Consider the following 25,934-nt stretch of genomic DNA (forward strand, 5'->3'; position numbering starts at 1 on the left):
AGTGTCCTATAATCCTAATTTTATAGAAAAGGAAAGTGGAACACAGACTGGTTAAATTACTCCAGCAAATCAGTTAGCAGTGGAAATTTGTAGCAGCAGAGGGGGTATGTTTCTGAACTCATGCCTTCTGTCTGTCTGTGGTCAACGGCAAATACAACTTTACAGTTCTAAAAATGAAGTTTCTGGGCAATGCTCGGCATCAGGCTCTTAGTAATGTTTTCTAAAAGAAATTCTGTGGCTATAAAGATTACCAGTCTTTGACATAGTGAAATAGCAGTGGGTCTGGCTCCTTCAAACTTACTGTAAAGCATTGTTAGTGGAGCAATAATAAGTAATTGCAAAGATTAAATCCAGAGCAGAATGTTAAAAGGAAAGCAATTTCCTAATCAGAAAGTATGTTGCTGCTTACAATCTTCAGAGATGGGCTCCTTCTATTACACTTACATGTAAAGTTACATCTCGTGTACAAGGTCCTGGCATTTGCAGATAGTTCTGCTTTTAGGGTAGCTTCCCAGTGTTATGAGCACACCATTATATCTCTTATCCCTTCACTGATACGTAGCAGGCTTTAGGCTAGAATTATCCTGCATAATTATCAGCCTCCTGCCTGCTGCCAAAAGGGTATTTCTATGATATTGCAATATATATATATATATTTCTAGTCCTTATATTGTGGTACGTTTCTTTCCAAAGTGAGATCAACCCCCAGCAAACTAATGGATGCAAAAGTACATGTTAGATCAAAAATCAGGTTCATTTTTGATTAACGTGATGGATCACTGCAAGTCGCATGCTGCCGTTTCTGAGAACATGCTAACTAATCTTTTACTGCCACCAGTAGTAAAAGTCTCCTTGAGACTGCAAATAAATTGGCCACATTCCCCAAGGTCACACATTCCTGACAATATTTAATCTTTTCTTCCCCCCTGCAAAGGGACATTTTCCATTGACACTGGAAGTTTTGCTTGTTTTTTTACACAAAATGGTGGAAATCTGAACTGTAAGCTCCCTATAGTCACTTTTCTCACTATTTTTATTGTACCCCACTCCAAGGGGTCCTGTATGAGGATGGGGCTTCCAAGGTGTTACAAGACTACAGGTAAGTAACAGAGACTGCCATAGCTACAGCTGTAATAAAGTTGGTAGGAATATATGGCAAAGAAGTCAGGCAATGAGGTCCAGAGTGCAGGGAAGGGACATAACCAGTGGTCAGAGCCTGAGCTGGGATGCAGCAGGTAACTTTGTCTATTCTGCTGCTTGCAGCTGGATCACGGGGATAGAAGGACCCTGGTTAGAAATCTCTGAATGTAGGAAATGCTGACTTTGCAAAAAATTCCAAAACTCCTATTGCCATCTCCATTATGGCTTTTATGCCCAATCTCGTATGTGCAAACTGGAGGGTGGCTGCACCATCCTCTCCAGCACCCAGAAACTGTCGACTTAGCACCTAGTCTGGGCTTAGGCAGGAACGTGGGGCTGCCCTCCCCTCCACCCTGCAAGCAAGAGGAGGCTGCTGCGTTTGCTTCATTTCTGCTGGGTTGGTAGGGAGGCTCGTTAGGCAGACAGACAGTGCCTGGAGCACGTTTAAAAAAAGGTTATTCTTCTCTGTGTTCATCCCCTTATCTCATCTTTAGTCATTTGCCTTTTATTGCCTACCTTTATTTCCTGTCAGCATTGATGCTGAATGCTAATTACTCTGGGTGAATAGATTTCAAAGTTACCATAAATTTTATAGGCTCTAGGTTTGTTTTCCATATCTGTTGATTTCCTACAGAGCACTCTAGCTCCCTGAGCTTTTCCTCCCAGTCTTTAGGATTAGGATGGCTGGCAGGCCCTGGATCCCAGAGATTTGCATTTCTCTTTTTTTCTCTTTGATATAGGAGGCTCCTGGGATCTGGGCAGTGTTAGACTGAGGTGTGTGAGAGCCTGCACAAGCAGCTCTGACCGGGGAGGGGGGGGGCGCTGATTTTTCATGCCTGCTCCCTCACCCAAGCTCTGATTTGGTGACTCCAGGGATGTTGTTTTGGCAGAGTAAGGCTGGTCACTGTCTGTGGAGGTTAGTCCTCCTCCCCTCCTCACCCAAGGACACAGCTGCAGATGTTAGTGGGGCAATTTCCCCCGACGATGCATTTGGATGTCTGTGAGCAAGGAAGCATTGACGTATGGTGGGTGACTTCCATCCTCTCAAGAGCTGGTGGGGAGATGAGTAGGAGCAGGAGGTAAATGTCCTCTCCAGCCTCCTCGAGAATTGCTGCTGTGCACGTGTGAGGACACCCAGGAGAGCAGTGCAGTCGGGTGGGCAGTGGGACAACTGAAAAAACGCTACATAACTAGAATGGAATTGAAAATGTACTTGGGAAAGAGGCCCAGCATTTGAGAGAGAGCGTTAGGACAGTTAGGGTAAGGAAATACTTGGCTCATGAGAAAGAAGTCATTGGAGTCTTGATACCTCCTTTGGGATGAATGGATAATATCTGACAGTTGCTGATGTGTACGTGAAAGTCACTGTTAGAGGCAGGGGGACGTGGGGTGTAATGTCTGTGTTAGTAGCTCATGCCTCGCAGTAAGAGCGGATCTGTGAAGCCAAACAGTGCTGGGGCACCGGTGTTTGGACTTCAGGCATCTGGGGGTGGTTTGTGGGCAAACAGCATATTCTCCTTATACTGCCACATACACAATGCATTGAAGTGCTATTTATGAAGACGTTCAAATGCATGTGGGCACGTACCTGTAACGTGGACGGGGTCAACATTTTTCAGTATCAGTCTGTCTAGCGGGATGGGCTGGTCTAGGACTGTGCAAAATCCACCCTCTCTTATGAAGGACTGCAGCTCAGGAGTGAGGGAAGGACAGACGGAGATTAAGCTGGTGTCTGAGCCCCCGTATTTCTGGGAATAGAAAATGAAGTTGGTTAGCTGGTTGTCTGCCATCTGCTCATGAAGCATAGGCACTAAACAGCCCAAAATTATGTGTTTTTTCTTATCAAAGGTACTCAGACAGCTTATTTGCCTGGGGAACCTCAGAAAAACTCACTGGTACCTGGAGTTCTCCTGCAAGGTCACACCTTGTACTAAAAAACCACTATAGAAACACAATATAAGTCCACAGGCAGAAAACAGTCAATCCAAGGTGTTCAAAGGTCTTTTTTTTTCCACTTCCCCCCACCCCTCCTCCTTCTTTTAATAGCAGGACTTTTCCTCTGTTCCTTGGAGGTGCGTTTCCCCATCTCCCCTTGCATACTTGCAGAACGCACAATTGCTGGGCCTCCAGATGGGTTGCAGCCCCTCACAGAAGGTTCACCAACACATGTATGTGGGGCAGCCCTCAAAGAGACTTGCCTGTGGACACCAGGCCCCTTGAATCCCTGCTCCCTTCATTCCCCCCTGTGCTATGGGATGGAGCTGCTCTTCTACTGTCTCTCACTGCAGGCCTCCTCTATCTCCTACAAAGGCAGAACAGGTGCTTCTTTAAAAAAAACCCAGGAAGTCTTTAAATCAGACACAAACTTCTTGAGATTTAGCGTAAGTCCACTGAGCCTTAATGTACATCATCTTCATAGCCTTAATTTACATCATCTTCATAAAGTTAATTAACTAGATATACTCCTACACTGAAGATTTAGGAATTTCTGGTCATCCAGTGCCTTTTTTTGGTGGCTAAATACAGATATTTATCATCTATAGAACTCTCTCTATAGCATCTTTCATCAATAAAAATTTTCTTAAGAAGAGTCATTATATCTCCATTTTAAACTAGGAGAAATCAAGGCAAAGAGAGGACACGTACAACAGGCTGTGTTGGAACTGAGAATAAAGCCAACCTTCCATCTATTTTAGCATTTCCCTGTTTTCTCCTCCCCCCCCCCCCCTTTTTTTTTTTTACTTCCTTCCAACAGTTCTCATATCTCTGGGACAAAAATTTCTGAGGTTGCTGGACTGAGTCATGAGGGGAGCATTAGAAAACTTCTTACATTCTTGAAAATTTTCTGAGCTTTAGGAATCCAGCATATCAGAACAACAGCAGGAAAATATTAAGGTCTTGTAATGTAAATTCTGCCTGTCGTAGTATTCCTGTAACATACTGAGCCTAGAAGCAGGGTTTTGAATCAGTGTTATGGTTTGCTATTAGCATAAGGAAGTATCACCTGTCCTTCATGCCGATTAGTCATCTCATATTTTTATTGTTAGATCAGTCTTCCAAAGTACATTCAAAATATTTACCAAGCTAAAAAACATAACAACCGCAACCATGTATATCTCTATCCATTATTACCTTTTTGTTACGTTTAATTTTGGTAATTAATAGGAAATCATCAAATAGGAACAGGTAGACGTCAAGGAGTCTTGTGCTTTCTGAGGAGGAAAACAAAAAAATCAATTTGATGGTGTGATTATTTTAAGGAATTCCTACTTCTAAGATGAGGCACATCTATGAATCACTGCATCTTACAAAATGCTTTTAACAAAGAAGCATGGTTTCCAACATAGTACACAACTACTCATCCTCTAGTCTGCACTCTCAAATGCAGTGCTTAAATCATATGTCTCTTGATGATTTTGGCTGCTAATACTTGTACCTTGTAGCAGCTACCTCATTATGAAAAAACAACTGCTTTCCTGCTAGGAAAAGTGACCTGGATCACCTGGAGTACCTACAAATACAATAATCAGCATGCTATAAATTAGCAAATCCTACCTGGTAAACAGTGAACCTTCTGAAAATGTCAGAGAGAAAGACATAGGGAAATGCCACCTTTTCCTGGTACCTTTAAATACTGGTATGCTGCCCTCTTCACAGGCTTTTGCAGCAATGAAATGTTAATTGATAGCATCACAAAAGCCTTTCAAAAACCGCACAAAATAGTGTTGGCTTATCTTTTCGTCCTAGCTTAGAGGTCGTGAGGATGTGAGGAATATAACAACGAACGTCCGTGAGAATGCTTCAAAGTCTTTCAGGTTGATCTCCAAGCCATGTTGAAAACACAGGCATTATTATAATAAATAATAGGGAGCAATTTAACAAAAGGAAGAGTAATTTTTTAAGCAAGTTCCTGCAGGAAACCTGGACTCTCTACTGGATTTGCAGAGTTTGGTCCTTTGACCTCTTCCTTGTTTATGGCTCCTTCTATCCCTTTCCATGAGTCTTTCTTTCCTTTCCCTTTTTGGTCCCAACTTGCTGTCTTATTTCACTTCCAGAATCACCTCCTTTCTCTGCTGCAGGCTTTATCCTTTATAATCTGTCCTCTGGCTACTCTGTACCAACAGGGCATCTCTGGGCATGAAAAGTAGGCATGAAATGCCCAGCCACTCTTCACAGCAAATGGGGTTGGTCAGAGCTATAGCTTCCAGGCAATCTTGCAGGATCCTAAAATACTTTCTTGGCTGTTTGGTTCTGAAAGGTTTGGCTTGAAAACTTCTTGTCTCATTACTGTTGCACAAAGCAACATCAGTAACTACTGAAAATTAAAATTCTAACTGGGTCATGGATCCACCAGCTGCATGGAGAATAAAGAAACTACCATGAGGACCTTCTTATGTGCCACTGGCAATTCAGAAGACTACAAACAAGCAAGTTAATGTGTACTAGACATCTTATAAAAACTACCGTTCTGTAAGTTTCTGTGAAGTCAAAAACTTTGTAGAGGGTTCTCCACAGCATCTCTTGTACAGCAGTAGGCTTTTGTGGGTGTTACACAGGAAAGAATTATTTGTTGTAAACTCTGTCTACTGCTGTGGACAAACTGTTCTCTTTCTTTGATTTATATGGTGTTCACAGAGTCATTGAATGGCATCAGTTGGAAGGAACTTCTGGAGGTCTCTGGTGCAACCCGCTGCTCCAAGCAGGCCAAGCTAGAGCAGGTTGTTCAGTCAAGTTTTGGATATGTCCAAGAAAGGAGACTCTGCAACCTCTCTGGTACCCTGTACCAATATTTGACCACCTTAATTGTTAACAAGTTTTTCCAAATATCTAATGGGGGAATACCCCATGCTGCAACTTGCATTGTTATGTCTCATCCTTTCTCTGTGCAACTCCAAGATGCCTTTAGCTCCATCTGCCTTAAACTAACCATTAGGCAGTTGAAGAAAACAGTAAAGTGTTCCCTGAGCCTTCTCTTCCTACATCTGAACAAACCCACTTCTCTCAGCTGCTACTATTCTCAATTACAGGATTACAGAAAAGTCATGCAACTATGGTCTCAGTGATCTCAGTTTAATTCAAACAAGCACAGTTCACCTTAAGACCAAATTTGTGTGAGTCTGTTCAGAGTGGTGACTTTAGGACATGCTTCTTTCTGTTGCGTGGCACTATATTTGACTTGCGATTTCATTTTTGTCTTGAAAGATATTTCATTCAGACAAGTGGCCAAATGCCAGGCACTTTTATATTGCAGATTGCAGGCAGCTGGCTGTCTTGGTGGGTAGGAGTTATGCTCATACCTCCTTCTCCATTTTCTAATTACATATTGCAGAAAGAGATGTGGACACCCGATGGCCACCCTTACCTCCTGCACTGGGGGCTGATGTCTCATCAAGAGTGCAATGAGTGCAGAGGGAGGCATTGACAGGAGATGACTCAGTGGCTTTCTTTCTCCTCTGCCCACCACCCCCTAAACATCAGCAGTAACCTTTTCTTCTGCTCTCCATTTCCCTGATCTTGTGCCTTCTCCTCTGCTACTATAATTCTCCTCACGTGGGAAGGAAAACAAAAACACTGAAAAATGGACTGTGTCCCTTTTGCTGCTCCCTTTATAACAGTAATAATGGTGGTGGGAGACATAAAGTGTTGCGTGCTTACTCTCTTCACCTCTGCTCCTGAGGAGGTGGTGAAGGAAATGTAAGACATGGTCTGTGCTCATTCCTGTCAGACCGTTGCTACAGCCCTGCAGCCACCATGGCATGCAGCTTCCAGCATCCTTTCAAATGATGGTCTTCTCCAAACTGCCCAGGCTCTGCTTCCTGCTCATGCAAGGAAGAAATCCTCCTCTCCTGCGCAGGTAGAGATTCTGAAGCAGCTCCCCAGCAAGCAACCTGTGCCCTGCTACAAAATGGTGCCTGTGTGTCTGGAGACGTGAGTCTTTGCTCTGCCAGGGTGATAGACAGCTGTGAGCAGTGTTGTAGAAATCAACATGCTTGCGTGGGACCACTGTGCTACCTGTGGAGTTAATTGCATGTTGTATAAGTGCTCTGTTCATAAAAGGGAAGCCACCCGGCAGGATAACACCTTCTTGTTCCAAGGTATCCATCACAACAGCAGTCTTAGCAGAGATGAGGTATGAAATAAAAATAGGAAAAACCTCTGGACTTTTCAGTAATTTTCAATGAAACATATAGCGGATATGGTGCCAGAGAGGTGAGGTATGTTGACATCGGTCCCTGGGCACGTGGGACACCTTGTGCAGGACAGCCTAAACTTCCTGTTTTCCTATTGCCACGTTCTTGAATGTGACAGTGAAATGCTCCCTTTGAGTAGCAGGCATTGGCCAGTCAAGCTGATTTCTTCAGCACCTGGCAGACTGAATATCCAGATGTGACAATAAACAATCATGCAGATTACTCATCCTTTTGGTGGTTTGGCTGTTTCTCAGTCTCTCTCTGACAAGCTGTACATTTGCTTTTTCTTTCCTGCACCTGCCCAAATACTGTTGCAGAGGTTCATTCTGGACCTGCCATAACAACATATGATTCTGTTAGGCTAACTCCCGATACCAGGACATTTAGGGATGTTACCTGCTAGTGTTAGCCTCCCTTCATGAAGAAGAAGTCTGTTCGCTGAAGACAAAATGTTTTCACTGCTGTTTTCTCTTAAGCTTTGCTTCAAACACTTGACCCAAAAGAGACAGAGAGAGAGAGAATGGGGAATCTTGCATATCTGATGATGAACTGGGAGGCAACCAGCAGTTAAACGAACTGAGCACATGTGTGGTCTTATCTCAGGCTAAATAAATCACACAGCTAATAACTGAGCATGGCTGTGTTTCTTCAGCAGTGCTATTGCTTAAATGTGTTTACGCTTTTGAAATGTTAAGCTGGGTTTTTCTTTTCTGGAGTGAATTTAATGTTTTTTGCAGCCCTGCATGTGAACAGACATAATCCTTGAGGCGAGACCCACTTGATGATGTTACTGTAATGCTGCTTAAAGTGTGTCTGTCTGGGTAAGGGGGTAACCACAGCAGAAAGGTGCACATGTTCCCAGGTATGCTGTGTAATTTTTTGTAATGCTATTTAAATGTAAATAGAAGTTTCTTTGGCTCAGCTTGAGGAGTGAGGCAAATAAATTCTACTTTGTATCCTTATAAAAAGGTAGTAATGTATCTATCCCCTTTCATTCTGCCCCCTAAAAGCAAACACTGGAGAGTCCTCCTGGATCATACGATCATACTCTCTTGGATGCTAGCTGAGAGCAACCCATGCTGCCATCCAAGGCACTGTGCACAGCCTGCGTGTTCAGCTACAGTGTTTGCAGTGCTCAGGCTGCAGCTGCTCCTGTCAGAGCAGAGCCATCCCCAGTAACTAGAATACAGACAACCAGCCAACTTTAGACCACACGATAAAGACAGATAGGAAACTAAACCTTCCTCAAGGAAAAATGCCCTTTAAAAAACTGCTTACCTCTGGGACAAAGAATCTCTTGTCACGATCCCAGACCTGAGGCCAAATTATGACCTCTTGCAGCTGCCTGAACTTCTGAAAGTTGTCCAACCACTTGACTTTACCTTCCAGATCCCCTGAAATATGTGAAACATCAGTTACTGCCAAGGCTGGCAAAACTAGTCCTGTTTCTAGAAGATGCTGAGTACTGATTTTTCTCCAGTGGAAGCCAAAGCGCTTCACATGTGAAGCCCCACATGAAATCTTGGCCTCGTTGTAAAAAGTGCCTAAACTCTTCTTAGGTCAGCAGAGCCAGAATTTCAAACCATGCATTCAAACATGCTTAAATTCACTGCTAAATGAAAAGGTTGTGTTTACTAATCTGACTGGGGAACAGGGGGAATCATATAAAACTCAATTAAACTATAATCTTAAAAAGTTCTTTAAAAAAAATCCTGCCTTTCTAAGCTGTCTGGGATAGTGAGAGAAAAATAATTTTCGTTATATACTGCCTGATCCAAAGACTGTTGAAATTAATGAGAATTAATTTCAGGGGAAGCAGTGCAAGAAGTGACTGAAGTATTTAACTGGGATGGGGGCGTCTCAGAATGTTAAAAATGGGGACTAAGTCTTTGTTGATTCAAGGCCGTTATGGAGAAAAGTTTAATGGACCTGCAACTTAAATTCCAAGTTTTTGTTTTGAGTGATATTGCAAATAATGGTTTCACACACATACACACACGCATACACACCAGAAGGGGAATGCTGGGACTGAAACTTTTCCTTATGTGACTGATTCACTGATCAAAAAATGAAGGCAGATCTTTGTCAGGTGTCTGTGAGTAAAGAGGGCTAACCCATCTATCTTTGGTTTCCTTGGCCCAGAGGTATCTAAACTCTGGAAGGACCTATTTCTTTGCCAGTAATATTCCCCGGATATCCCATGGTCTTTTGGGACCGTACCTAAAACTGCTGTCCTCCCAGCAGAAGTCCCCAGGCTAGTGACAAAATCATCTTATTTTCCTATGGGACCTGTTCTGTGTTGAAAAGTGTGCTCCTTGTGTGGCCATTAGGCTAGACTCCTCATAAGACTTGGCAAGAAGAGAAAGAACCTGAGCCTCTCTTTTAGGTGGTAGTGCTGTCGCTGGAGTATTTACCCAAGAAGAAGGAGCCCCAGATTTATCTATCTCTAGAAGACGTTAAGTCTCTCTCTGCCTCTTTTCCCAAGGAGATGTTCAAGCAGAGAGCGAACCACCATGCTGGGTGGCTCAAGGCCCTGATGTGCTGCTGGTGAGGATGAAGCGCTGCCTGGCACCTCTCCCTGCCAAGATTGGCAGGGTGTTTTGCTGATGCGCCGTCTTGTTTTCTATTTCAGTGGAGGCTGCATGAGGCCTTTGGGGAATAAACCTGTCTGCTGATGTACTACATGACCATAAGACACTTAGAGATGCATTTATAGCTTCCTGAACAAGACTGAATTAATAAATTATTTAGAATTAATAAGTTATTTACTTAAAATGCAGGGAAAAAAAAATATTCCTGGACCAACCCCTTCTTTTTCCACAATAGCTAGAGAAAATGTGTAGCCGAGATAGCTCTTCAGCCACTTTACATGGTAGGACCCTGTCATTTAGTGAAAGGTCACTGACATAATATTCCCCTTGTGAGTGCAATTTTATCCTATTAAGGATTAGCCCCAACAAATCCTCCCTAGACATAAATCCAACTCAAAGACTTCTTTGTTTGAGCTCTTTCTTGATTTGTTCCAATTTGTGATCTGCTCTTAATTGTTTGCATGTCACTGCAGATGAATCTGAGCAAATACAAGTGACTCACTGATTTGGGAGTCCTGTGACCTTGCTCAGAGAGGCTTTGACAGCACAAGGGTGGCACCAATCATTTCCTACAGAATGAGGAAGGGCTCAGGGTTGTAGAAAGGCATGCACATCCTCATTGCATCTCTGCAGGGAGACTGGACCCATTCACACTCAAAGAACATGCACAAAAAGGCCACACAACTTGCTAATTGTTAATTGCACACTTGACTTTTAACCTTAGCTACTTACGTATGGACTTTTCCACCTTCTGTTTAAGTGACCAGATAAAGCCTTTCTCTGTTTCATGAGTGCTCCTCTTCCAGATGTTGTTAAGGAGGAGGGGATAGCGCGTCAGTCGATGCAAAGGAGCGACCAGCAGCTCCGGCAGATGCAGCCTCTTGCACTGTGCGTTCTGTTCACACCACTGCTGAAGACAAGGAAAACCTGCCTTAGGCCTCAGCTTGCTCCCTGGCAGGGAGGCAGCAAACAGTTTTCTGCATCATCAGCTGACTGTAATGAGACAGGGACTAATTAAAGATGAACTTCTCACACAGCGAGAGCAAGGGCGGCATAAAGGCTTTCTGCAGGGGGAATTGCATCGCTCCTCCAGATACACTTTCTGCATTGCTGCTTCCCATTTCAGATGCTGTGGCCATGCTAGTAGATCAAGCAGTGTTCTTATTTATCTGCCCTTTTTAATTTCATCAGGAAAACCTCAGTTACATTTGAGGGCCACCTTATGTTTTAAGGTCACCTGCTACTTCCCACTGGGGAACTTTTTCCTAGGCATGAGTGTATGAAATCCTTGTCAGTGAGCAAGCGATGTGAAACTCCCAGGCCCTAAAAGCTTCAGAGTTTGGCTGCTACAAAGAGGTGTCCTCCCAGTTTTAGGCTGCCTGTGAGAAAAGCCCACTTCTTCAGGTTTCTCTTTCTAAGCCTGTAATGTTGAAGATCAATCTTAACTATTTACAGGACACACTGGCCTGCTAAGGGTAAGTCAGAAAGAGCAGAGACCTCTCCCTGGGGGCCCCACCACTACCCTGGCTGGAGTTCTGGCTTCAGGCAGGTGCAGTGTTGGCAAAGACAGAACCTGCTCTAGTGCTGTAACTTTACGAAGACATCACTGATAGCTCTTTCCAGCCTTAGAGCGAGGTAAATGCTCACTTACTGGTAGTGTTTTGATACCAAGTTCTACATTTGCTTTATCTATGGTCAAGCAAAACCTGTCAGAGGTGCTAAAACACTGCCATTGCAGAGGGGTTGGTTGCTGTTCTGTCCAGGATGTTGCTTCCTCCCTGCGGGCACATGGCTCAGTGAATACCCTTGAGTGAGGAAAGCAGCCTGGCTTTCTTGTCAGGGCTCAGCCAAAACCCACCCCGCTCTCTCATTGCGGGCTCCCAAGAAACATGAGAGCACTGACTTGCTTCTGGGTTTCTATTCCCCGTGTTTTGGCTTGTATCATATACCCCTTTCCGTAAGCAGAAGGAAGCCATCACACACTTCTCCAGTTTTGAGGTTTGTGTGTGTCACTGCTGATGTGGCATAGCATAGAGGCTAGGGGCTGTTTTGTAGTTGGGGAATGTGAGCCCTGTCATCTGCTAAAGCACATAATACCCTACATACTGTGTTCCCACCCAACACCTAAACCAAGCTGATAGGCAGGACATGTATCAAAGTAAAACACTTGAGAGAAATTTTACAATGATGTGGCTTGATTTTTGTTTCTCTTTTTCTGTAACCATTTCACTTTGTTAAGGTGGAGGTCATCAAGTCAAGGGATTATGTGTGAAACATCTGAATGATAGAGGCTGGCAGTTCATATTTTCTGCCTGCAAAAATGCAGCCAGTTGTTCCCTTTTGCCTTCCCCCTCTTGCCTGTTCTAAATTACAAGTATGGACTTTCACATTTGCAGGGGAACATACACTCAGAAGGGTGACTTCCTATCTATGATACCCTACCCTCTCCCGTTCAAAAAATCTGTGTAAAATTCTATCTATCTATCTACAGAGTTTTGCTTCCAATGAACTTTCCTAGTCTGCTGTTAAAATCCTGTCATAAGGCAGGAAGGCTGAAGACAACAACAACAACAACAACAACAAAACCATCACTTTACTTTCAAGTAGATGCCAAAATCTTCTCTCTGTCTCAGGTTTTCCAAGTAGAAGACAGCGGAGGTATAATTAAGGCAATAAATCTGGTGTGTCTGGCAGAGGTCACCCTGGAAAAACTGCAGAAAAGACTTGGAAACTTAGCAAGAAAGAAAAATGTCATGACAAAGGGAGGAACAACAGTTTTGGTTTTGTAATGTGCATTTTACCTGAGATTTCCTCGTACCTAGGAAAACAGGGGAAGAGGGAAAGGGTAACTTAAAAAAGTAAAGGGCAATTTAAAATGTAGTAAAAGTGGTAAAGTAGGGAAAAAACCACAACAGTGCTCAAGCAATGCATGGGAGCACAGTTCTAACAGCTCTGCAGAGGTGTGAAGCATTCTTAGACTTTGTTCTCATTAGACATAAATGATGTGAAATTCATGTAGAAGCTGAAGATAAAAACCACTATCTATGCAACAGCTTTACATGGCCTTAAATAGCACGTCACTTGATATCTGAGTGTGTTAGCTCTTAGAAACATTGAATGCCATCTGTGATAAAACTCAGTTTTGTCTGGGGTTTTGTCTGTCTCACACAAACATTATCGATAAGAATGCCTGAAGTCAGAGGTAGTGGGGGTGAGAAGCCAAGCTCTAGCCTCCCTTTCCCTTTTTAAAATCCTAACCCTGAGGTAGGGTCTGTTTCAGCATTTTCCCAGAAGTCTTCTAATGGCCTCTACTGCTAGGGAAAGTTCGGGTCCATGAATTGATTTTCTGTCTGCATTAGTATTTCCAGCTTTTCAGTCATAGGGAAGTTGTGCAGGAAGTAGAGCCCCTGGAGACTGCTGTTTGGACAACTGCCTTGTTTACCATGCAGACTGCCCGAAAGGGTTGCAGGGCAGTGCTTGGCAGCGGTGGGACAGCTGTGTCTGTGCCTCTCTCTTGCTTAGCAGACACAGGCCAAAGTGCAAGAGGTATTTCAGTCCCATTGAGCTCTTAATTGAGCACTTAAATACACTTGTGTATCTGGTCCATGGAGTAAAGGAAGGATCTATGCGATGGAGTGGAAGGAGGCAGGGAACATCCAGCAATGGGGCTGGGGTCTGGCCTCAGGGAAACATCTTCCATAGAGTGAGAAGCTTGCCTCTGCCGGTGGCAAAGTCTCCTCAAAGTCTGGGCTACTGTTCCCCAGGAAGGGAGAATCTTTCCACACTTTGTTCCACATGCAGAGCACCTTTCCACAGCCACCTCAAACACGCCAATGAATAAAAAGAAAAACATCCTGCTGACAGGAGGTGCTTGAGGCTGAGACCAAACTGCCTGTGGCAGATGGCATGTCCTTGACTGACTTGATTGCTCTAAAGCACCTGCATGCTATGATAAATGGTCTGCTGCAAGGACCTGCTGATATTAAGCAAGAATACTTCTAATTATGTTACCTTTCTGAGTATGGAGCTGAAATCCATAGGAGAGTCTGACTTGCTGACATGCTCCTTCACAGTTTCAAAAAAAGTTTTCAGAAAACTGAGACTTATCTAAGTAAGGGGAAAAAAAGAGAAATTAGCATCAGTGTTCTTCTGAAGTTAAGTTTAAAACAACTTTATTTCCTATCGCTGGTCTCTTCAAAGGCTCTAAGCCTAATGGGGTGCCTACACTTATCTCCCCGACATTGCCAGAATTAGCTTCAGAATTACTCCCAGAATGCTTTAATTAGAAGCTAAACCAAATCTATACAGATACCCACTTAGGTCATGATAATGATATATGACAAAAGCTTTGAAACAAGATTAGTTATTCCATTTAAGCTTATTTTAGGGTAGCAGTTGTGTTTAACATGAATTGACATGAAAAATTACAATGGCTGAATGGTATCTACTGGAAAACACTGATTGTGTATGACAGAGCTGTGACAATTAAGGAAGTCTTCATGGTCATTTGAAGAAGATATCATCTTCCATAGTTTGTTCCATGCTACTGGAGATGAGAGAAATTTCTATAAAATGCTATAAAAAGTCACATATTCCCCATAAGTTAACTGTATGTTTGCACTGGATTCAAGGGTGCCCACACTGTCAGTCAGATGTGGGTGGGAGCCTGCTCCTAAGCCCGCACTTGCCTCCTGAACACAGTATTTGCATGCAAATTCATGACAAAGCTCAGCTTTAGGCCAAATTTTAGGCCAGAAGGGAATATCATCCTCTGTGATACTGCTATGAACTGCTGTTGTAGCTGCACACACTGCTTTGCTGTGTTTATGGGGGCAGGGTTGCTTATAGGATGATGCTTATTCTTTTATTTTGACAAAGGTGCATTTTACACCTTTTACAGCATGTATTTTTTCATGGATTCAGCCTGCTGTCAAGAAGAAATGCATGCTGTAAAGTGCATGAAAAAATGCATAAAAAGCATTGAAAGCAGCTACTTTCTCCTACATTGGATCACTCTTTTATATACAAGTATGGATAATAGATGATCATTTATCATTCTCATTAATAAGGACAGCAAAATTAGAAAACAAAATAGAAAAAGTATTAAAGATAATTCTCTGAAGAGTTGACCAAGCTCCAGCCAAGTTCAAAGCTTTTGTGATCACTAGATGGCACACAGCAATATACCCCACTCCCTTCTTTGAACAAGAATGAAGGAATCAGCAACCACACATCAACTGAACTTTAGTAGTTAGCTGCATATATGGTCTTAGCCCACAATAAGCGCAAGGTGAAACACATTGGCTAAAACCCTCTTTCCTTGTATCTCCAAACCTGCTCAGGTGGTCACTCATAGCAGCTCACCTGGTATGTGGTCAGTCACTGAGCAGAGGGGACTTGCTCATGTGTTTGAGCTCCGGCTAATTGTCCCTACTCTGAAGAGCTTTCCTGCTTTTCTTGTTTTGGCTAAAAAGGGAGATGTTAACTGTTAAGGCAGGGGAATTGCAATAAGGGAAAGAATGTGAAGTAAGCAACTGGTTTAGGGCATGTGATGTGATTCTGAGCAGTCATTCAACTTATGCAGCTGAAGAGCCCCTTCCAAAATTCACTTTGCTATTAAGGGTGAGGTGTCCTGTAAAAGAGCTCTCAAGCTAAGAAAACTTCTGTTTTGCTTCTAAAGTTATGTAAAAGCTATTTTGGGCTTAAGGGTTCTTTTAACTTTCAGGAGCTGAAAATGGTCTTCCAGCAACTGGCCACAAGCAGCAAAGAGCTAGAGCACATCACAGCCAAGCCTTGTGGTCTCCCTCCTTCTGGAAGCTGGAGGGTAAGTAGCACATGAACACAGAGCATCCAGTCTGTGTGGGAGATATCCTTCCACCCACATGAAGGGAAACCCCAGCTGGAGAGGGGTGGCCATCATTTTGTTTTAACTTGCTCTACTGGAGTGGCATAATAGATAGCAAAGTCTTTGTGCCCATCTGTTTGCAAAAGGAAACTTCTTATTGTAGTTATTTTGCCATTTGTACTGTTTTGCTGTAAGGATTGTGCAGTCGGAGTTTATCTTCACAAATCCTTTTAAAAGGATGCTGCTTTTGAGAGTTAGCCGCAAACTCGTGTTTACTTTAGAAAAAACTGCCAAATGAGCTCTCCTCCATGTTCAAATGCCTGTTTAGCTTTTGCTGGAGGCACATGAGAATAATTTGCACTGGTGAAATTTGACCCCCACTGATATACCAAATAGAAGTGAAGGAAAGACTAATTATTTGAACTAAGTTCCAAATGTGAGCATTGAATCTGAATAGAAGCTTTATGGATGGATTCTCATCTCCTTTTATTGGGCTGGTTGATTTCTGATCTCCGTAAGACTTTTTTTTTTTTTTTTAACTTACCTTGTTTAACACCTCTAAGTTTGCAAAAAGTCTCCACAAATCCACATCCAAGAGGAATTCATTACTCTGGAGGTATTTTAGAGTGTTCATAAATATCTTTGAAAACAAAACAAATCCATGTTATTTACTGTTTGTGCCAATTCAATATCTCTCTCTTTTTTTTTTTTTTTTTTTTCCTGAAAAGAACATGTTTGCACTGTAATTCTCATGAAATTATCATTTGATTTGGGGAGGGCAGAAGAATACACTCTGAGAAACTTTTCCTGACCTGCCTGAAGGCTTAATATTGGGCTTTGTGTGAGGAGGAGGGTATGAGTGATGTCTCTGGAGTGTCTCTGTGGCTGCCACAGAGGCAGCTATGTCCCTGCTGTGCTCTCTGGCAGAAGAGGGGCAACTGAGCCCCCTGCAGATCCGTGTGAAGGAATTAATAACATCAGAGTCATGGTTACAGATTTCTATGACCTTTCTAAATGCTTTCCTTCCTACCCCATGTGTCTGCTGCTATATAAGTTGTTTAGAGTTACTATGGGAAAAAAAAAAAGTTGGAATAGCATAAGTAGAGGGCTCATGAAGGTTTTTCATCTCTTTGGATTGTTTTATTAACCTATATTGAGAGAAAACTGCATGTGTATTTATTGGCTGTTTAAGATTTTATATTATTTAAGCTCTGATGGTGATCTTGGAGCTGTGCTGAATCTGACCTAAATCTGAAAAAGGCTTAAAATTAAAAAAATTCTACTCAGTAATCTACATATATGTGTGAAAAGCATTAATGAAAAAAACCATCACCTAGGTGCCAAGACTGAAGAACAAGCACTGAGAGTGTTTGCTTAGCCTTGTGTAATTCTTCGGTTGCCATGAACAGTTGACCTGAGAGCTTAAAGGGGATTTACGGTGATCTTAAAGCTGCCTGTGGAGATTCATTAAAAGCAGTGGAATATTTCTATACTGGGAAGTACTTAGAGTAGCAGGTATCTGTAAAACTGGCTATCCAAATTCAATGGGTTCTTTCTTCGGCAGGAGAGTTTGGGAAGCTGGCATGGACTGAATAGTTTATCATTCATGTGTCACGCAGGGCTGGCTAAGGCTTGTTTGTGGGTTCCTACATCAGTCTCACCAAGGGGCCTACACGTCTCCTGTTATCCCCATCCTTCCCAGGATTCACCTGTTTTTAATCTTCTCAGATCTCTGAACAAAGTGTATAGAAGGAAGGACGCTTCCATCTTGCCTGGACCAATAGCTGGTCCTGTCATCCCCTTTCCTCTCCCTTCCTGTTCTGCCCCACCAAGGAGGAATTCAGCCCACTCCTCTATTTATTCCCTTTACTTTGCAGTACTTCTTGTACTGCCTAGGCTAACTTTTCAGTAACATGGAAAATGTATCACTAATCTTTTTCCTTTGACTAATAAGAAAACAGAAATTGTCTGTGCAGAATAAGAGAAAAATGATAAGAAGATATTTAGGGAAGTTTCCATTCTTTTAAATGGATACGCTAACTTTTGATGTATGATGAATGTAAATAGTGCAGCTATTCTTGTAACAGTGTGTAATATACTTGTCCATATTTCAAAGCTCTTAAAATTCACCATCATGGAGGTAATTTGGAGTTTTTGGGAGGGGAGTTGTTTTTTAGTTTGCTTGTTTTCTTGTAATATTAGAACTACAAGTCTGCTGAATTCTGAGGTTTTCATGCTCTAGTCAGGATAATCTAACCACAGCTCTATATGAAGTTAAATGAAGAGTATAACGTTACAGACTAGCGGTAGAGAAATATCCAGTATAGTCAGTTGGAGAGCGGCTTCAGTTTGGCGTTAGTGAGAGGAATAGTGGAATACCAGCTGAAATCACTGGAAGGATCTGCAATCAGATGGTGTTTGCAAAGCACTAGAAAGTGATGTCCAGAAGAAGAGATGCCATCAAGAAGATAAAAACCAAAGGGAACTGTGGAAACAGGATGAGCAGGCAAGATGGGAGAAAACCCAAGCGCTGAAGTCGTTGCCCCATAGACGCTCAATGAGAGGTTACAAGTGGCTTTATGTCTGCCATGCTGACAGCAGGGCAAATAATGTTTCATTATTTCTGAGAAATGAAATCTGAAGTTACCATCTTGAGAACCAGCAAATGATCCAGAAAGTAAGTGCATTCACTTGTGAAAAGTTCCCACACTGCTGCTTCTTTTTTCACTTCTAACCGGCTGTTGACATCTTTCTGCTCAGTCTGTTGTGCCTTTATGAATTCATGCCAAGATTTACTCTATTGATTTAAGAAGAAAGAAAAGCACCAACTGTTGCATCAACTGCTTCAGACCTTATGAAAAGCATCTGTGATCTATTTGCCCGTGTAAAGAGCCTGACTGCCGGTATTAGTGATTCTTCATCTGAAAGCTTAAAGATTCTTTTAAAAAGATTTAAAAACCTGACATTTTCTTCCAAAATATTTATAATATAAACACACTGAATTTGAAAGTAACACAGTATGATAGTCTATGTTCGTAGGACACTGTATCAAAAAATAGTGGACAGCTTGCAAATGCTAAGGCATTTAATCTGTTGTGCTGTTGCTGCTGCTGGAAAGCAGGGATGGGTGATAGCTTCCTGTTTTCCAGATGGTAAAATCAAGGTACCGAAGGACTAGGTCTTCATAGGTACTTGGACATTGTTTTGTTTAGTCCTAAGGTGGCCACTATCACTGTACCGACCTGCTCCAAAGTCAGATGTTCACATGTAAGTCAGGCACTGACAGGAGTCCTCAACAACCAAGTCTATGGGGAACTGCATATAACAGCCTGCTGTGAGAAGTAAAAGGTTTGCTTTGGAGGGGAGATGGTGTTAGGTGTGGGTTATCTGAATATCACCCTGGTAGCCCAAGCTTGGTGTTTCTATGTCTACGGGGCCCCAGAGGCCAGGAGCCTTGTTTGTCTGGCAGACAGGCTTTGGTGGGATTTCTGCAGCTGAACCTTGGTGTTGGTGCTAACCTCTACATGGCCACCTCTGAACGCACCCCTAAGGCAGCAGTGGGGGTGACCGTGCCCCATTTGGCATCTCTGTGATGCTGCAATTTCTTTCCCCAGATCTGCAGGCACTGCTGAAAGGGTTGTCTTGATGCCTTTTTCTGAAGGTGGTACCTCCCTGATCTAGGGCAGTCCAGAAGCCTGGCAAAATCCAGGTGGTTCTGAGAGCCCTTGCTAACCTTCTACAACACTCAGTTTCCCCCTCGCCCCTCCATTTCAAACAACAAAAATATACCTTATGCTTATGCATTAATTTTGCAGAAAGGTCTCATATCCAGATTAATGTAGTGAAAAATGGTAACTTGAAAAGAACACAAAATTTTTATCCCCATATTTAAGTATCCTTGGTACAGTGTACTGAGTATTTTGATACCTTAAAGCAGAAAAACTCGTATGTGCTGCAGTCTATCATCCTAACAGTTGAAAGACAGTTTTCCAGATCAGATGCTTGCTTCTGTTTGTCTTTACCCTGTTGAATGACAAAAAACCATCCCTGATTCATACAACGTTTTAAAGACCGTTAAGAAATTTACCCAGCTCAGTAACCTTGCTCTGATCTGTAAGGAGCTTGTCCTTAACTGAGTGATTTCCTTATATTTCCAGGTTCTCCTACACAGAGGTGAGGCAGTGATGGCAGGTTTATTTGTAGCTATGGGTGGGGTGTGTAGGTGGCTTAGGTGTGGGTGTGTAAGATCCTATTTATGTAACATAGAAGTCTTTGGCAGGGAAAATCATTGGTATGGCAACAGACAATGGGCTACCCTCGGAAGACAGAACAAATAAAATATTTTGCTTCCTTCAGCACTGTCTGAAGTAGGGGACAACAAACTCATAGTTGAAATCATCCTCCTGCCATAGGTATACAAAGCTTGTGTGTTTGTTTACTTATTTATTTTTAAAATTTTTTTTATTTGAGCTACATATTGAAAAAAACTCCTTTGGTCAGCTGCAGACTAGTGTCTATAAAATGAGCTTTTAGAAAGCTTAAAGAGCAGAAGGAGTTTGTCTGTGTGAGGGATCATGAAATAAAAACAATTGCTTTTGGTTTGGCTTTGTTTTTCAGGCCGACAGTGCCATGTAAAAAGTTTAACCAATATTTATGAACTCTAATTTAGTGCTACGAGCATAGACTTATAAGGTGTTTGCTTAAGTTTTATCTGCTCTCTGGAACAGTGTACTCATAATTCATGAATTTCTATTGTCTGAACTTTAGGCACTGAACTCAAGCCAATTTTGAAATATGTGTTTGATTACAATATTTGAAATCCAGAGTTTAACCTCAACTCTTAATTTTGAAAGATAGCTTGAAATGGAGCAGAAACAATAATGGAATTATATATACACACGGTTAACCAATGCACCAGCAAATGAATCTTCATAAATTAAATTTTATGGCATTTAATGGTCTCAGAAATCACTTTTGGCTAAATGTCAAATGCATTTTATTGCAAATTTCAAATATTTTGCTGAATTTAAAAATTCTCAGTTTTAAGCCATGCTCTTTCAAATGCTATCGGAATGTTATCAAATGAAGTGGGAACTCTTGTACATGCTAATCTGAGTACTTGCATTGGTTTCACTTGCACAAACTCTTCTTTGATAGTCGAGATTTAGAAGATAAAATGCAAAAAATATTAGGAAGGGACTGTTCACAATTACATGCTTAGGGGTGCAAAGTTATCAAGATGCTTGTAGATGATTTTTTGAACGATGAACAACACTCAGAAAGGAAATTTGAATACCATAATAAGCAAAAATTTTCATAACTAGAAAAGACAAGGAAATGTGTTAGACAAGGAAATTAATTGAAGTGTGTTGGTGTGTATGCTTTTACTGGTGAGTGTGAGGGTGCCCATGAGGACAGGAAAGGCCTAAGAAAGCATCTAAAAAGCTACTTTGATAGGTAAAGCCTAGATCCCTTCCATGTGAGTGGGAGTTAAGCAGATACTCCAGATCCCTAAGGCACTAAGGTCTAGGTTGACATGCAGAAAATACAGGACACACTGTGGTCAAAGCAACACTGCGACTGACTTACCCACCCTGTGCTCTCTTACCCTGGGGAGCTGCACTGGACCTGCTGCCACCCCTAAACACCTTGAATGAGAGCTCCTGCGTTGCCCGCCCCGCTCTGCCCTCCTGGTGCCAAGGGCACCTCTCCTCCCACCACTCATGGGGATGGGGAGCAGTGGCTCTGACTGTGTTTTCATGTGCATCATGTGCAGTGGCACTGGTGGCTGTGCTGGAGCCGCCTGACCTTCATTGCAGATTAATGTCCAAGCAGTCCCAGGGTGGGCTGAGACCTCTGAGTTCAGCTCACCTGATGGCTACCTTTCTCCAAGGGCAGTAAAGAAACCCTTTATTACCCAGGTTAGTTGTGGGAGAAGGCAAGGTCAGTGCAAGGAAAAAAACCACGGTGAAATACTCACAACTCCTCTTTTGGCAAATGGCCACCTTGGCTTTTTGGACTCTAATGGGTAAAACAAATGTGTTATCAGTAAAGAAACAAATATCTAAAAATAAAACTCTTATTTTTATATATATGGTTTTTTAATTTTAATTTTTTTTTTTAGATGAAGCCTGATATACTATACTCTAGTTGGCTCAGATTTAATACTTGTGTTTAGGCAGTTTGTGCACCAGACTTAAAACCCATTAAGCCTGTTGGGTTCCTCCCAGCAAGAATGTCTATCTGTGATGGGATCTTGGATGATGCTAAACACTCCCACTTGCCGCAGATGATCAGTATGTGATTGCCAATTCTTTACATGGGGAAAACACATCATACCTCAAGCCAATTCTTGAAGATATTCATTGTTTTGAAGCAATAATTAGGCTATGTCTGCTCATTGGTGATATTTTGGAGCTATGCAGGTATTTAAAACTCCTGTGAATAAACAATCCTACGAACACTAAGGCTCAGATCTGTCATGGGGCTGGCACAGTGGTGCAGGCTGTAATTCATGGTCCTTAGTGAGGCACAGGGAAAGCTGGGGATCTAGATGTAGGAATGCACTGGTGAGAGGTGAGGAATGCCTGTGTTTGTTCAGCAAGAAATTTGAAAGAGTTTTCTATATGTGGCACCTACCTTCAGGCCTGTGTGTGACTGGGAATCAAGTCTAAACTTTCTCCTTTTGGATTTTGAACCAGTGCCTTGGTCATTCTTTCTGGGGATGGCTGGCTTGTTTGCTTTCATGAAACTGCTGGTTGTGACCTTGACTTACTTATTTTCTGAGCAAATTTTGATCTATGGTCACCAGCATCTTCTGGTCTCTGGCGATCACACTGCACACTATACTATATTCCACAATAGATATTTGTGGAAATTGCTTGCAGGTCTACATTTCAGTGTTGGAAGGTCTTGTGAGCAACCTCTAGCCATGAGCTGGGTCTGCTACCCTCGTGATTAGAGCACTACCGGAAAGGGTGGCATGGGCCACTCTCTTCCCTCTGCTTGAAGCTGTGCAGGTAGGAATCTGTAACTCAACTGCTTGCAGATGGAGATCCTGGCCTGGGCTCTGGTTGCTCCTAGCCTGTGGAGGAGGGAGGTGATCCATGTCCTGCCCCCCTCATCTACCTCTTACCTTTTGCATTCAACAATGAAATGCAGGCAAAAAAAAATAAATTGAGGGGAATTTTAAAATGAGCGATGCAGTCGCTTTGGTGTGGGATAACAGGATCCCCCATGCAGGCTGCGCTGCCTCGCGTGTCGTCATTGCACCAATCCTCCCTCCCCATCCCACACGTGCACGCGTTTTAGTCGTGGCTTTTGCTGGGCTCAGACAAGCAAACCTCACCCTGTGTCTGACCTGCGCTTAGCAGGAGGGCCGCATGGGGCAGGTAGTCCATGGCACTGTCTGTCACCAGGAGGTCTCCAGGGAACACCTCGAGTCCCAGCAGACTCACTACCACGGAGCTACGCCTGCGCTCGGCTGATCTGTGAGATGCAACAACAACACACGTCATCTCTCTCCGCTTGTGGCTGCAGAGGAAACTTCTGAAGTGCTCCTTGCTGATACAGGAGGAAATGAGCTAAGAAACCTAATCACAGCAACTACGACATAATGTGTTAAAGGAACAATGAGTAGAAAATTTCAGTGATTGACAGCAAATATCTAATTATCTTTCCAACTCCATGTTGTTGCTGAGATCAAGGTGCTTATGGCCATGGCTTGCCTCAGATAATACGTACTTAGAGAATTTAAATATTGGAAATTCCTGGGTTCTTCTGAGATTAGGCAAAAAGTGAGCGGAGATTTCAGAATCTATGTTTTGGCACTGGAGTCCAAAGGAGCAGTTAAATACCATGTCCCTAGCTGATATGTGAGTTGTCGTTACTTTTAACCTTCATATACCTCAGGTGATTTCTACTAGTGAAACAGTTAAAATGTTTTTCTTTTTTTTTTTCTTTTTTTTTTTTTTTAATATTTAACCTTTCGGCTAGTTTGTGCTATTTTCTTTCTAAATCTTTTTGGCATTTTTTCTGCTAATTCAAATATTTTGTATTTTGAATATAATATAACTTAGCAGCCCTGCTGATCGAAAACAAATGTCTCTTTCCAACTATTGTTGTTACAAACAGAGGGCATTGTCCAGGATGTAGATCCATCAAGTGAAGTGACACAGGCATTCTGTATCCAACAGTGTGTTTGTGCCAGATGCTGCTTGCACTCAAATACAGAAACTATTGGGGCACATCAAAAACCTTTTTGGATTTTGCTAATAACTCTCACCGATACCTAATTAATTGTGTTAGTATACTGTTGCAAAGTGACTGGTGTCTACAGCTGCTGTTGTGCTGTCTTCAATTGACTGATGCATGAAGGCTGCATTAGAGTTCAAAGGGTCAGTAAATAAGTAGCTGAGGGAGAAGGCATGAAGTGTGTGTACATATATAAAAATTATCTTTTTCAGTCACCATTTATTGTGTATGGTATTTTTGGTCAGTTAAGTATAATTCTTATTGCTTTTTTTGCCTAGGCAGATACCTTACTGTGAATATCTAGCCATTTGCCAACACCAGATGTGAAATCCGGCAGGTCTATTTTTCCCCTTAAGTGCATGAGTAGTCACTTGACAACTTATCAACTGGCAGATGAGCTCTGAGGTAGAGAACTGGGATTTGATATGTATAGCAGGACATGGAGATTATGCTTTTTGTTATGATCTGACAGTGAGATTGCTTGCAGTTGCCTTAGCTAAACCAATTGAATTGTATAGATGAAAGGAAAGACTGCTCCTAACAACAGAGAGGGCTGTAGGCTATCAGGAGGGCCAGGTCTGGGACTTTAACACTTGAAACATGGACATGTTAGGACTTGAAAACTATGTGTTGAGGAGTTTACAATGTGTAACGTACAAGTTCTCTAAAAGCTTTTCCTTTTCTGGTAGTCCTACTGAATGAGGAACAGAGGATCTGTTTATTTAACTTTAGGGATTTACAATGAAACTCTGAGGTTTCTCATGAAATTGAACCTAAGACATGGTTTGAGAACTTTTATGGATGGGGTCTGTTTCTTGGTTGTCTGCAAGCCCATACCAGTGCAAGGGAGACCGCTTCCTGATGAGGTCCGCTGAGTGCTACCCAGTGCAAATTTTAAGTGTTGGTAACAATTGTATTAAGGTTCTTCTGAAACCTCTAATGATTCCACGATGCGGTCTCTTGGGCAGCTGGGTTATTATACAAGCCAGATGCTGCAATATAATACAAGGATAATTCTTAAAGTTGTCACTCTTGTACTAGGAAATTCTGGAGATTTATTTCAGGTTGGATTCTCAGTAAAATTTTACCAATGTATTATTGATTTTTAAAGTATCTAGCCTACTTTAATTTCAGAATATATTTTGAAGTTGGAGGCTAGTGGCTTATGAAGATTAGTAATGGGAAGCATAGTTTCATTGTAACTGAGTTAAATGGTGTTATTTCCCCGGCTCAAAAAGGCCTTGAACTTCAGACACACATATGTGTAAACAAGCTCTTCACATAGGTATGCAAGCCTGTGATGTGTGGGAGCATGCCAAGGTCACTTGCATGTGTATCTACAATATACCATAGCAATCTGACATGCCTGGGCTGATTAATGACTTAGATGTCTAAATTATGTACTCATGCTTCACAGATGAAGGTACAGGTATCTGTGATCACCTGGTCTGATGCCTGTAGACGTATTAGACAGATTAGATGCTTTTGTTGGTTTAACTGGAGAAATTAAACTACTGAAGTGCTGTGTAATGCAATTTACCAGTTTTTGAGTCTGTATGCAATATTTTAGCATCTTTTCATGCCTGCAGACCCCGTGGCTTTGCCTTTTTCTTTAGTTTTTGTTTGTTTTTCTTACTGGGGCAGAGGACTGAAGTGTTTGAGTGAAAGAAACGCTTGTACTTTAGGGATGAACTCAAGCACCTGAGGAGATATCATCTGCAATAATTCCTCCTTTAAATCTACTTGTTTTGTGAAACAAGAAAATGTCACAGCTTTGCATTACAAAGTTATGGAAAATTATTAAAGACACTGAAGCAGCTCATGGTCTGGAAAAATAAATATTCTGTGTATATAGTTGTTTCTAGGGCATGCAGAGTTTCAGCTGATTGCTTTTTAGAGGTCTGTATCTTTATA

General features: G+C 42.2%; 1 protein-coding gene across 1 annotated transcript in view; it reads right to left on the minus strand.

Annotated features, from left to right (window-relative positions):
- PLEKHG7 (pleckstrin homology and RhoGEF domain containing G7) overlaps positions 1-25,934 on the minus strand; it is a 34,807-nt gene that overhangs the window by 4,118 nt on the left and 4,755 nt on the right. The window contains exons 3-14 of the mRNA XM_050902158.1: positions 23,128-23,255; positions 21,748-21,788; positions 19,695-19,790; positions 18,415-18,564; positions 16,312-16,407; positions 13,934-14,029; positions 12,520-12,633; positions 10,655-10,829; positions 8,610-8,725; positions 7,728-7,821; positions 4,273-4,352; positions 2,729-2,888 (exon numbers count right to left, since the gene is read on the minus strand). Coding sequence (XP_050758115.1) covers positions 2,729-2,888; positions 4,273-4,352; positions 7,728-7,821; positions 8,610-8,725; positions 10,655-10,829; positions 12,520-12,633; positions 13,934-14,029; positions 16,312-16,407; positions 18,415-18,564; positions 19,695-19,790; positions 21,748-21,788; positions 23,128-23,255 — 1,346 coding nt within the window. The remainder of the gene's footprint in view (positions 1-2,728; positions 2,889-4,272; positions 4,353-7,727; positions 7,822-8,609; positions 8,726-10,654; positions 10,830-12,519; positions 12,634-13,933; positions 14,030-16,311; positions 16,408-18,414; positions 18,565-19,694; positions 19,791-21,747; positions 21,789-23,127; positions 23,256-25,934) is intronic.

Source organism: Gymnogyps californianus, chromosome 1 (assembly GCF_018139145.2).
Source record: "Gymnogyps californianus isolate 813 chromosome 1, ASM1813914v2, whole genome shotgun sequence".
Taxonomy (NCBI): domain Eukaryota; kingdom Metazoa; phylum Chordata; class Aves; order Accipitriformes; family Cathartidae; genus Gymnogyps; species Gymnogyps californianus.